This window comes from Mobula hypostoma, chromosome 26, assembly GCF_963921235.1.
Source record: "Mobula hypostoma chromosome 26, sMobHyp1.1, whole genome shotgun sequence".
Classification (NCBI taxonomy): Eukaryota; Metazoa; Chordata; class Chondrichthyes; order Myliobatiformes; family Myliobatidae; genus Mobula; species Mobula hypostoma.
In genome coordinates, this window is record NC_086122.1 from 6,558,335 (window position 1) to 6,572,103 (window position 13,769).

The window sequence follows — 13,769 nt, forward strand, 5'->3', positions numbered from 1 at the left end:
CTGGGGCATCAGCCCTTCCTTCCCACTGGTTTGACTCTGGGTGGTAACAGTGCATCTCCTTCAAATAATTTCTACCACTTCTCCCACAGGCTACGTATATCTTTCCCGCATGTGCTGCTCCAGCGTGTGCATATACCTAACAGAAGAGAAAGGGTCTGCAAGACATTATTTCCTACAAAGTGAAACCCAATAGTATGAATGGTAGCGATGATTCACTACCAGATGAACTCAACGCCTCTATGCACGCTTTGAAAGGGAGAACACAACTACAGCTGTGAAGATCCCTGCTGCACCTGCTGACCCTGTGATCTCCATCTCAGAGGCCGATGTTAGACTGTATTTAAAAGAGAGTCGAACCCTCACAAGGCAGAAGGTCCTGATGGGAGAATAGTGGGCTGCCTTAATGACTATAGCCCGGTAGCACTCCCATTGGCAGTGATGAAATGCTTTGAGAGGTTGGTTATGACTAGACTGAACTCCTGCCTTAGCAAGGACCTGGACCCATTGCAATTTGTCTATCACCACAACAGGTCAACAGCAGATGCAATCTCAATGGCTCTCCACACAGCTTTAGACCACCTCATCAGGATGCTGTTCATCGACTATAGCTCAGCATTTAACAGCATCATTCCCACAATCCTGATTGAGAAGTTGCAGAACCTGGGCCTCTGTATCCTCCCTCTGCAATTGGATCTTCAACTTCCTTAACTGGAAGACCACAGTCTGTGCGGATTGGTGATAACATATCCTCCTCGCTGACAATCAAAACTGGTGCACCTCAGGGGTGTGTGCTTAGCCCACTGCTTCTACACTCTATATACACATGACTGTGTGGCTAGGCGTAGCTCAAATACCATCTATAAATTTGCTGACGATACAACCATTGTTGGTAGATTCTCAGAGGGCGTACAGGAGTGAGATATGCCAACTAGTGAAATGGTGCTGCAGTAACAACCTGCCATTCAACGTCAGTAAGACGAAAGAGCTGATTGTGGACTTTAGGAACACATACCAATCCTCATAGAAGGATCAGAAGTGGAGAGAGTGAGCAGTTTCATGTTCCTGGGTGTCAAGATCTCTGAGGATCTAACCTGGTCCCAACATATCGATGTAGTTATAAAGAAGGCAAGACAGTGGCTATACTTCATTAGGAGTTTGAAGAGATTTGGCATGTCAACAAATGTCCTCAAAAACTTCTATAGATGTACTGTGGAGAGCATTCTGACAGGCTGCATCACTGTCTGGTATGGAGGGGCTACTACACAGGACCGAAAGAAGCTGCAGATGGTTGTAGATCTAGTCTGCTCCATCTTGGGTACTAGCTTACAAAGTTCCCAGGATATCTTTAGGGAGCGGTGTCTCAGAAAAGGCAGCATCCATTATTAGGGACCTCCAGCACCCAGGGCATGCCCTTCTCTCACTGTTACCATCAGGTAGAAGGTACAGAAGCCTGAAGGCACACACTCAGTGATTCAGGAACAGCTTCTTCCCCTCTGCCATCCGATTCCTAAATGGACATTGAAGCTTTGGACACTACGTCACTTTTTTTAAAAATATACAGTTTTTCTGTTTTTGCACATTTTTAAAATCTATTCAATATATGCAATTGATTTACTTTATTTATTATGTTATATTTTTTTTCTCTCTGCAAGATTACGTATTGAACTGCTGCTGCTAAGTTAATAAATTTCACGTCACATAAACCCAATTCTCAAGTTATTGCTGTACAAGGGGCTCACACCAGTTACTGAAGGCAAAGGTTCACATACTTTTTCCAATAAATACATATAATATTGGATCATTTTTCTCAATAAATATATAAACAAGTACAAGGTTTTTGTGTTATTTATGTAACTGGGTTTCTCTTTATCTAGTTATAGGACGTGTGAAGCTTTGATCGCATTTTAAGTCATATTTATGCAGAAATAGAGAAAATTCTACAAGGTTCACAAACTTTCTAGCACCGCTGTATGTTGATTTCAGCCAGAAACAAACGGGGATCTTTTACAGGAAGAAGAATTATAATGGGAAATAAGAGAATGGAAAAGAAATTGAACAAATTGACAACTGAGTCACTGAAGACATACTGTGATTACCTTAAGTGTCATTTTAGTGCTCTAGCAGAGACGATAAAACTGACTAAAAGGATTCTTGACTGAGGAAAGATGGATACCAATGTTGAGGGTGATAAGTGATGATAGGAAAAGGAATTTGCGAATTGAAGTGGGGGAAAGAGTCGGTGTAGTTTGCAAGGACGGAACAAAGGTTGATTTGTGCTCAACGGGGGGAGGACAGCAGATTTAAATATGCACAATACTTGCAGCAGGGAAAAAAAAATCATCTCACACTCGCTGGAAGTGGGGAGAGGGAAGGCTTATGAAGACAGCAAATCACAAATCAAAACATGAAGTGTTGAGTATTCCAGACTGAATAGCATCAAAGGAAAGAATAACCAGGTGAAAATCAAACTCTTTTTCTTCTGACAGGCATTTAACTATAATTGGCACTTCTACTAAAAGATATACAGATATTGCAAATCAAACTTCGCTAATAAATAGTGAGAATGAAAAAAAACCCAACAAAATGATGACAATGCAGAAAACAATTTATCTTGAAATATCTAACCATTCAAAAAAAAAGTAGATTAGCACAAGGCCAATATTAATATGAACCCTCTGTGCACTGCTGGTATTTCTAGTCAGCTTCAGCCATGGACTGTACATATCTCCACCAATCCAAGAGGGCAGACAACCACTTAATTACTTCAAGTGCAGATTTTTCTATTTAATGCAGCCTCATGTTTTTTGCTGTTTAAAGCCAAGTCAAATGGAATTTTCAACATTAAATGTAAAAAAAAATACAGTCTCCCACTGGGTTTGTAAAGAGTCTGACTTCTAGAAAAGCTAATACTACATTGAAGATTCTTCTGACTGCCATCACTAAGAAACATCTGCTTCAATTATGCCCAGCTTTGCGGAGGTACAATTTAACTAAAGGCAGATTTGATTTAAATGTTGGCAGAATTCCAGCCAATACCTCCAGTGCTAATGTTAGCCTGCGATATAAACTTCCTAAATTAGTGCTCAGCACATCACAGGAACCAGCTTCTCCTCTATGGACTCTGTCTACATTTTTCTAGTGCCTCAGTAAAGCAGGCTACATCAAATACACCACCCACCCCGGACATTCTCTCTTCCCCCATCTCCTATTCAGCAGATGACAGAAAAGCCTGAAGGAACTTCTATCCTGCTGTTATCAGACACTTATTAACTGGCCAACTTGTATGATAAGATGCAATCTTGGCCTAAGACTTTTCCGTTATAACACCATGAGAGATAGGAGCAGAATTAGGCCACTTGACCCACCGAGTCTGCTCCACCATTCCATCGTGGCTGATTATCCCTCTCAACCCCAAATCCCCACCTTCTTCCCGTACCCTGACTAATCAAGAACTTACCAACCTCTGCTTTAAATATACTCAATGACTTGGCCTCCACAGCCACCTGTGGCAATGAATTCCTATGATTCACCATACTCTGGCTAAAGATATTTTATGCCAAAGGACTTCTTCCTCTATGCTATACTCTCAAGCTCACTTAGCAGCACACAGTTAAACCAATGGCTATCGATGGAAATATCACAGAAATGATGCAATATTGGATCTCCTGTTAGGAAACGAATTAGGGCAAGTGACGGAAGTCTGTGTAGGGGAGCACTTTGGTTCCAGTGATCATAACGCCATTAGTTTCAATTTGATCATGGACAAGGATAGATCTGGTCCTAGGATTAAGGTTCTAAACTGGAAGAAGGCCAAATTTGAAGAAATGAGAAAGGATCTAAAAAGCGTGGATTGGGGACAGGTTGTTCTCTGGCAAAGATGTGATTGGTAGGTGGGAGGCCTTCAAAGGGGAAATCTTGAGAGTGCAGAGTTTGTATGTTCCACTGTCAGGATTAAAGGCAAATTGAATAGGAATAAGGAACCTTGGTTCTCAAGGGATATTGCAACTCTGATAAAGAAGAAGAGGGAGTTGTATGAAATGTATAGGAAACAGGGGGTAAATCAGGTGCTTGAGGAGTATAAGAAGTGCAAGAAAATACTTAAGAAAGAAACCAGGAGGGCAAAAAGAAGACATGAGGTTGCCTTGGCAGTCAAAGTGAAGGATAATCCTAAGAGCTTTTACAAGTATATTAAGAGCAAAAGGATTGTAAGGGATAAAATTGGTCCTCGAAGATCAGAGTGGTCGGCTTTGTGCGGAACCAAAGGAAATGGGGGAGATCTTAAATAGGTTTTTTGCATCTGTATTTACTAAAGGAAGCTGGCATGAAATCTATGGAATTGAGGGAATCAAGATCGTAAGACCATGGCAACTGTACAGATTGAAAAGGAGGAGGTGCTTGCTGTCTTGAGGAAAATTAAAGTGGATAAATCCCCGGGACCTGACAGGGTGTTCCCTCGGACCTTGAAGGAGACTAGTGTTGAAATTGCGGGGGCCCTGGCAGAAATATTTAAAATGTCGCTGTCTACAGGTGAAGTGCCGGAGGATTGGAGAGTGGCTCATGTTGTTCCGTTGTTTAAAAAAGGATCGAAAAGTAATCCGGGAAATTATAGGCCGGTGAGTTTAACGTCAGTAGTAGGTAAGTTATTGGAAGGAGTACTAAGAGACAGAATCTACAAGCATTTGGATAGACAGGGGCTTATTAGGGAGAGTCAACATGGCTTTGTGCATGGTAGGTCATGTTTGACCAATCTGTTGGAGTTTTTCGAGGAGGTTACCAAGAAAGTGGATGAAGGGAAGGCAGTGGATATTGTCTACATGGACTTCAGTAAGGCCTTTGACAAGGTCCCGCATGGGAGGTTAGTTAGGAAAATTCAGTCGCTAGGTATACATGGAGAGGTGGTAAATTGGATTGGACATTTTGGCTCGATGGAAGAAGCTTCAGAGAGTGGTGGGTAGAAAATTGCTTCTCTGAGTGGGAGGCCTGTGACTAGTGGTGTGCCACAGGGATCAGTGCTGGGTCCATTGTTATTTGTCATCTATATCGGATATGATCTGGATGATAATGTGGTAAATTGGATCAGCAAGTTTGCTAATAATACAAAGATTGGAGGTGTAGTAGACAGTGAGGAAGGTTTTCAGAGCCGGCAGAGGGACTTGGACCAGCTGGAAAAATGAGCTGAAAAATGGCAGATGGAGTTTAATACTGACAAGTGTGAGGTATTGCACGTTGGAAGGACAAACCAACGTAGAACATACAGGGTTAATGGTAAAGCACTGAGGAGTGCAGTGGAACAGAGGGATCTGGGAATACAGATACAAAATTCCCTAAAAGTGTCGTCACAGGTAGATAGGGTCGTAAAGAGAGCTTTTGGTACATTGGCCTTTATTAATCGAAGTATTGAGTATAAGAGCTGGAATGTTATGATGAGGTCTGTATAAGGCATTGGTGAGGCCGAATCTGGAGTATTGTGTTCAGTTTTGGTCACCAAATTACAGGAATGATATAAATAAGGTTGAAAGAGTGCAGAGAAGGTTTACAAGGATGTTGCCGGGACTTGAGAAACTCAGTTACAGAGAAAGGTTGAATAGGTTAGGACTTTATTCCCTGGAGCGTCAGAAGAATGCGGGGAGATTTGATAGAGGTATATAAAATTATGATGGGTATAGATAGAGTGAATGCAAGCAGGCTTTTTCCACTGAGGCAAGGGGAGAAAAAAACCAGAGGACATGGGTTAAGGGTGAGGGGGGAAAAGTTTAAAAGGGAACATTCAGGGGGGGCTTCTTCATACAGAGAGTGGTGGGAGTATGGAATGAGCTGCCAGACGAGGTGGTAAATGCAGGTTCTTTTTTAACATTTAAGAATAAATTGGACAGATACATGGATGGGAGGTGTATGGAGGGATATGGTCCGTGTGCAGGTCAGTGGGACTAGGCAGAAAATGGTTCAGCACAGCCAAGAAGGGCCAAAGGGCCTGTTTCTGTGCTGTGAGTTTCTATGGTTTAAAATAGCAGTGGTAATATTTATATCTCCACAGAGATAATCAGTCAGTTGAAGCTTAGCAAAATGCATATTTTAGTCAACCTAGAAGATTTTAAGGTAAGCAAGGTACAAGGGAGGAGAAATTTAGGTAATAAATTCCAGAGTCAGGACTTTGAGCAAAGGTATGATTCACAAATCCATGAAAATGAATTAAAATTTATCCTGAAGGAAACAGTCTATTACTGGCAATTTTACTTTCAACCATGTTGAGGGATACAAATACTTTTGGAATTAAGCTTCATCATCAAGTCCTCCCAACAAAATACAGGCTAATTTCACCCATCCCCCTTCCCTCTTTCTGCATTCCCTATTCTGGTCCTCCACTCACCCCCTTTCTCTTCTCCTCACCTGCCCATCACCTCCTTCTTGTTCCCCTCCTCCTTCCCTTTCTCCCATGGTCCACTCTCCTCTCCAATCAGATTCCTCCCTCTCCAGTCTTTCACCACTTCCAGCTATCACCTCCCTGCTTACTTCATTCCCATTCCCTCGCCTGGTCTCACCCATCACCTTCCAGCTTATGTTCCTGCCCCTCCCCACCCCCCTTCTTATTCTGATTTCTTCCCCTTCCTTCCCAGTCCTGATCAAGGGTCTCGGCCTGAAACATCGACTGTTTATTCTCCTCCATAGATACTCCCTGAATCTGCTGAGTTCCTCCAGCATATTGTGTGTCTTGCTGCAAGATATGGAGCAAAGCTCTTATCAACTTTGCCCACACGTTCAGAGTGACAGTTTAAACAGCAGCAATCTTTGAACATTTTGCACATCATCACTGGAAAAAAGTTTGGCACCACCAATAAAGGATTATTATTACCAGCAGAGAGATTCAAAACTAAAAGATACTGATTGCACCAAGTTCTGGTTTTTATATTAGAGGGGAACTTCTTTTAAATCATGTCGATGCACTTCAATGCAAGCTATGCAAGGCGCTATTTTGAGAGCATTACTTACATCGGTAATTTTACACAGTGCTCTCACAGCAGGTCCACGATAATTGTCTTCTTTGCCCGTCATGTCTTTCGTCAAACTGAAGGGAGAAAAAGAACTGTCTAATAATTGCAGCAAGAATTTGGCCACATGACATGAAACAATTCTTTTATTTTGTTGATAAAGAGAACATTTCCAAGACAGCATACACCCATTATACTACCATATCATTTTGCCATTGCCCAAGAGATTCTTTACTCTAGTCTTTAAATCAAGATTCAAGTAGCATCTCTACAACATCAGGATGGTGTACAGCCCACCACAGTCAATATTTTTTGTAGACTTGTCTATAACAAAGAAACATGGTAGCCAATGAAGTTGCTATAACACTTACATAAATGGACAGATTGCAATGATTTTAATCATAATTAGCTAATAACAATGGGAAACTTCAAAGTTCAAAGTAAATTTATTATCAAAGTACATATGTCACCTTATACAACACTGAGATTCATTTTCTTGTGGGCACACTCAACAAATCAAAAGAATAACCATAACTGAATGAATGAAAGTCTGCCAAACAAGGACATTCAACCAGAGTGCAGAAGACAACAAACTGCAAACATAAAAAGAAATAATAATAAATAAGCAATAGATATTGAGAACAAGAGATGAAGATTCTCCTTGAAAGCGAGTTCATTGGTTGTGGGAACATTTCAATGTTGGGGCAAGTGAAGTTGAATGAAGCTACTCCTTTTGCTTCATGAGCCTGATGGTTGAGGAGTAGTAACTGTTCCTGAACCTGATGGCGAGAGTCCAGAGGTGCTAGTGTACCTTCCTTCTTCTTGATGGCAGCACTGGGAAGAGAGCATGTCCTGGGTGGTGGGGGTTTCCTGATGATGGATGCTGCTTTCCTGTGACAGCATTTCATATAGATGTGCTCAATGGTTGGGGGAGCTTTACTCGTGATAGACTGGGCCGTATCCACTACTTTTTGAGGAATTTTTCATCCAAGTGCACTGGTGTTTCCATGCCAGATGTGATGCACCCAGTCAATATACTCTCCACTACAGCTATAGAAGTGTGTCAAGTTTTAGATGACATGCCAAATCTCCACAAACCCCCAAAGGAAGTTTAAGCACTGCCCTGCTTGCTTCGTAATTGCACAGGTCACCCAAAATAATTACACCTAGGAATCCTGCTCTTCAGAATAGTTTCATCTACCCTTTGGGGTAAATATCTCTCCTGAGCACTGCAGAAGACAACTAGCCGAGATATGGTCAAGTCTCCAGATATTTTGACCTTTGGCACAAAGGCAGTCTCCAACATCTGCTGAACACTGTGGACATACTAGGTTGGCACTGGAATAAGTGGCGACACTTGTGGGCTGCACCGGCACATTCTTGGTTTGAGTTTGTTGCCAACATAAACAGCGCATTTCACTGTATGTTTTGATGCACATGTGATAAATGAATCTAAAGATGTTTAGAAAATAATTGACCTCCTTTATTCTTCTGCATTATCTACCACTGGGTGAGACTTTAAAGCAAAATATCTGCTCAAAAGGTCACTTTGCAGAGCGTTTTGGTCAAAACGAAAAAGAAGGAGGGGGGGGGTTTGCTTCTCATTTAACTCGCAGACATTGGATGGCAATAATGAGAAGGCTTGCTTTGATGCATTCCAAAATCTATTAGGACCAGGGGACAAATATTGTTGAAAAATGATGCGAATTCAGAGTTGCTGTAAAGACAGTATGTTCTGTGATGAAGAGTGGATCTTATTAACACCTCATGCTGGTGAAGAACATACTGTCTGCAGTTGGAATATGGCACTTTGGGCGTAATTTATTCCCCATAAACCCCAAAGTAATTGAAACTACACGGCTTCAGGACAAAATTACCATACATGTGGAACTTTATTGCTGATGTTATAGGTTTGGAATCCCTCCCATACCTGTACTTTGAAATCCTGCATGTTGAAGCTGCTGTCCTGGCATCTGTAGTGAACTGTAATATGAAGAGGCGAAAAGAAGAGCTCTAGAATGGCAGAACAGCAGGAACCCGTCACTCTGATATCTCATCCAACCTTCCAGTCTTCATGTTGCACAAACAGGAAATGCTGAGAGACTATTCACTGCTGAATGTCCATCACACATCAGAGTCTAGCCCTGCTCTCACTCTATATCTGCCAGCTTTCAGTCAGTGACTGAACTGCAGCAACTGTGACCAATGGATTTGTTGTTCTTATCTATTAGGGATAAAGTCACATTGGGTTAGTGTGGTTATGCAATGTTAGCATTCATCTGGAGAGGAGTAGAATATATATGCAAGGATTTAATGCTGAGGCATTACAAGGATTAGCCAGACCAAACTTAAGAGTATTGTGAGCAGTTTTGGGATCTGTTTTCTAAGAAAGGATGTGCTGGCATTGGAGAAGCTCCAGAGGCGATTCACAAGAATGATATCGGGAATAACAGGGCTAAAGTATGAGAAACATTTGATGGCACCAGGGCCTGTACTAACTGCGGTTTAGACGAATGGGGGTGGGGTGGGGGGGGTATCTCACTGAAACCTAGCGAATATTAAAATACCTATATAATATGGATGCAGAGAGGATGCTGGAGTCTAGTGGGGGAGTCTAGGACCCAAGGGCACAGCCTCAGAATTGAGGGACATCCAGTTAGGTGAGCAGGAATTTATTTAGCCAGAGGGTAATGAAGCTGTGGAATTCATTACCACAGATTCACTACCTAAAAAGATGGCAGTTCAGGCCAAGCCAATGGGTATATTTAAAGTGAAGGTTGATAGGTTCTTGATTATTAAGAGCATCAAAGGCTATGGGGAGAAGGCAGGAATATGGAGTTGAGAGGGAAAATAAATCAGCCTTGACAAATAGGTGGAGCAGACTTGATGGGCCGAATTCTGCTCCTGTCTCATGTTCAATGCAACACAAACTGGGGTGAAGACATGAACCTCACTAGCTTTCAGCATACCTAGCTTTATCTTGGTAGCCCACTACATAAGATTCCATGGCGACACAGTGAAGCTCACCAGGCAAACCACCATTATTGACTATATCTGGAAAAAAATTGATCAGGACCAATGAATTTTAAAATATACCCCACGTTGCCACGAATAAAACTGCACCCCAAGGAAGGGGATAAATGGGTAAAAACATACTTTCCATGCAAGTGGCTTTTCCAGAAGAAAATTAATAAAATATGCAAAGTTTATTATTTATTGAGAATACAGTGCAGAATAGACCCTTCCGGCCCTTTGAAAGGGGCTGTGCTGCCCAGCAATTCCCTGATTTAATCTGAGTCTAATCATGGGACAATTTACAACACCTAATTAACCTACCAACCATTACGTCTTTGGACCATGGGAGGAAACCGGGGCATCTCTATATTAATACATCATAGAAACTGTTCTGGGCTGCAAATTAACTGAAGATACCTCAGAGATATATGATGATTCAGACTGTGCTCCACTGCAAGATTAACTCTGTTCTACTCTCCAGCAAAGTCAAATTAGGATTAGACTAAAAGGAGGGAAGGGCTAGATTGATGTTGGAGTAGAGTAAAAGGCCAGCACAACATTGTGGGCTGTAGGGTCTGTACTGTTCTATGTTTTATGTTTTAACACTGCCTGAAGAATTTTCCAACACTTTCTGCTTTTAGGTGAGTCTTAAGTGTTTGCTTTAATTAAAAATGTGACTTCAAGAACTAAACATTGTGAAGTGACTGTGAAGGAGCTTCAAGTAACACAAAAAATGCTGCAGGAGCTCAGGCAGCATCGTACATACTTACTGCCCATTACGCCGCTACTGGTTAGGGCAGCAATGAAGGTCCTTCATCTCTGGCTGTGTTCGACAGCTTCCTCTATCATGTCAGCAGCTTCCGCTCAGTTTTCTCTACTGTCAGTCATGCAAGTCCCAGCTGGAGACTCAGGAATACCATCACACTCAGATGTACAAGGATTCTTCATTGCTGTTTCCGTAACAATTTTGTTTTACCAGTCAGGGTTGTTAGCTCCTGAATCTGAAGGACCAGTGGACCACTCTTAGTCTGGCCTCTACCCTTTTTTACCTGTTAGGCATTAGTGACCCTACCAAAAGCCAAAGCATAAAGCCCCGACTCCAGCCAACATAGCTTTCCAGGTCATTGAAGCACACAAGCCCCCAAACCTTATGACAAGGTAGTGGTCCTCTTGGAGGGGGCAGCATCTATAGAAGGGGATAAACAGTTGACATTTTCAGGTCAAACCCCTATCGACGAAGTATCAATAAATCTGATCTGATGAAGAGCGCCAGCCCGAAAGGTTGACTTGTTTATTCCCTCCATAGACGCTGCCTGACTTGCTGAGTTCCTCCAGCATTTTGCATGTGTTCCCTTGGATTTCCAGAATCTGCGGACTCTCCTTTGTTTATGATAGCATATCACTGTAATCTTGCTTTGACAGTATATAACCAGTAAGTTCCCTTAACTAATGAAAACTTCTAAAGGAGAAAAAGAAACTTCAGATGCTCAACATCACATTGACACTCAGCTCCTTAAAAAAAAACAAAGTCTATAATGGAACACAGGTTAACTTGTCAGGTAGAGTTAGACTGAATAAAGTTTAATTGGAAGCACAATGTTGCACAAATTATGAGGTGAAGTCAGAGGAAAATGGGGTTGAGGGGGAACATAAATCAGCCATGATCAAATGGTGGAGAAGATTCAGTAGGCCAAATGGCCTAATTCTGCTCCTGTTTTATGATCACATTTTTAGTTTTCATCCATGTTTTGGCAGCATCAGAAACTAAGCAGTTCTGTGGTTCATGGTGTGCAGAATACTGCTAGCATAGAACTCCACAGCACAGAAACAGGCCCTTCAGCCTATTTAGTCTGTGCTGAACTATGGTATTAATCTGCCTAATTCCATCAATCTCCACCCAAAACATAACCCTCCAATCCCCTCCCACCCATTAACCTATCCAAATTTCTGTTAAGTGTTGCAATCAAGCCCACATTTACCACATCTGCTGGCAGCTCATTCCATACTCCCACAGCCCTCTGAGTGAAGAAGTTTCCCCTCATGTTCTTGTTAAAATATTTCACCTTTCATCCTTAATCCAGTTCTAGACTCTCTCAACCTCAGTGTAAAAAGCTTGCTTGCGTTTACCCTATCTATATCCCTCAAAATTTTGTATACCCCTATCAAATCTCTCCTCATTCTCTTGCACTCTAGGGAATAAAGCTCTAATTTATTCAACCTTTCCCTATAACTCAAGTTCTGGCAACATCCTTGCAATGATTCTTAAATAACCCAAAGGAAAGGTAAGGTGTCTTTATTAACCCCAGGAAACTGACCTGCTGGTAACTATGATGACATCCTCAGCAATGGTAGACATTTCTTTAATTGTCAGGTAGCACATTCTTCGTAAGGTGGGCTAAATGAAACAGCAAGAAAATAAGTGGGTCATTCATTGATATTTTGTGCCTACAAGGTTCAGCAGTAAACACTTGACAATCTGTATGTGAAAATTATTCAGCACTCATACTTTCCTCATTGAATTGATTTTGAAAATTTCGACTAGAAAGGTTGCATTTATCATCTTATTATGAAGCAAGTCACATACAATAAAGTGCTTTGCATCTTCCTACCTATTACAGAGCTAAGCACAGCAGCAATTTTGCATGCGTGAATGGATAAATGATGAGTAAGGCTATTGAATGAGGCTCAAACTGGAATAAGGCAGTTACCACCCTGCTCATCACAAAATACAGGTTTCGACACCCACTCCATATCCTGATCAGAGATACAACTTGCAGGTTGCTTCTAACCTGAATATTGATTTCTCTAACTTCTGGTAATTTTGGCCCCCTCCCCTTCTCTCTTTTTCCGTTCTCCATTCTGGCTCCCCTCTTACCCCCTTCTCTTCTCCTCACCTCACCTGCCCATCATCGCCCTCTGGTGCTCGTCCTTCTCTTTCTCCCATGGTCTACTCTCCTATCAGATGATTCTTTCTTCGGCCCTTTACCTCTTCCACTTACCACCTCCCAGTTTTTCACCCACCTGGCTTCACCCATCACCTCCTGGCTTGATCTCCTTCCACCACCCATCCCAACTTTCTTATTCTGGCTTCTTCCCCCCTTTCTTTCCAGTCCTGAAGGGTCTTGGCTTGAAACTATTTTTATTTATTTATTGACATCTAGCATGGAATAGGCCCTACTGGCCCTTTGAGACATGCCATCCAGCAGCACCCCGATTTTAATCTTAGTCTAATCAACGACCACTTAACCTACCAACCAGTATGTCTTTGGGTTGTGGGAGGAAATCAGAGCACCCGGAGGAAATGTACACAGGGCGAACAAGCAAACTCTTTACAGGCAGCAGTGGGATTCCCCTCCGTAAAGGCTGTCTGACCTGCTGTGTGTGTGTGGCTCTGGAGATCCAGCAACTGCAGAATCAGTCTTTTGTTTACACCTTACTGATGCTTTTATGCTAAATAATGGCAGCTGCTTCAAGGTCCTCGGCAGGATACCTTCTATCTGCCGACTGTGATAACTCCATTCCACTGAACCACAACTGCTGAAACCCCACTGCTTATCAGCTGGTCTCTTGACCCATAATGAACAACCAGGCAAATACGGGGCAAAGGTCCAACTCATCCATGCAAGAAAGGTCTGGAAAGAACTGCTGGGAAAAAAGGACCAACATGTTCTAATGTTACTAACTGATATTCACAAGCCAAGTAACAGAGCTGTTAACTAATCATGACAATTAACCTTCAACAATTATTCCGCAACAGATACAGACAAA

At 42.1% G+C, this 13,769-nt stretch overlaps 1 protein-coding gene across 1 annotated transcript in view; it reads right to left on the minus strand.

Moving 5' to 3' along the window:
* Positions 1–6,891: 6,891 nt before the first annotated feature.
* LOC134338191 (coatomer subunit gamma-1-like) overlaps positions 6,892–13,769 on the minus strand; it is a 43,405-nt gene continuing 36,527 nt past the window's right edge. The window contains exons 5-6 of the mRNA XM_063033838.1: positions 12,317–12,396; positions 6,892–7,063 (exon numbers count right to left, since the gene is read on the minus strand). Of these exons, the coding sequence (XP_062889908.1) occupies positions 6,907–7,063; positions 12,317–12,396 (237 nt within the window). The 3' untranslated portion in view covers positions 6,892–6,906. The remainder of the gene's footprint in view (positions 7,064–12,316; positions 12,397–13,769) is intronic.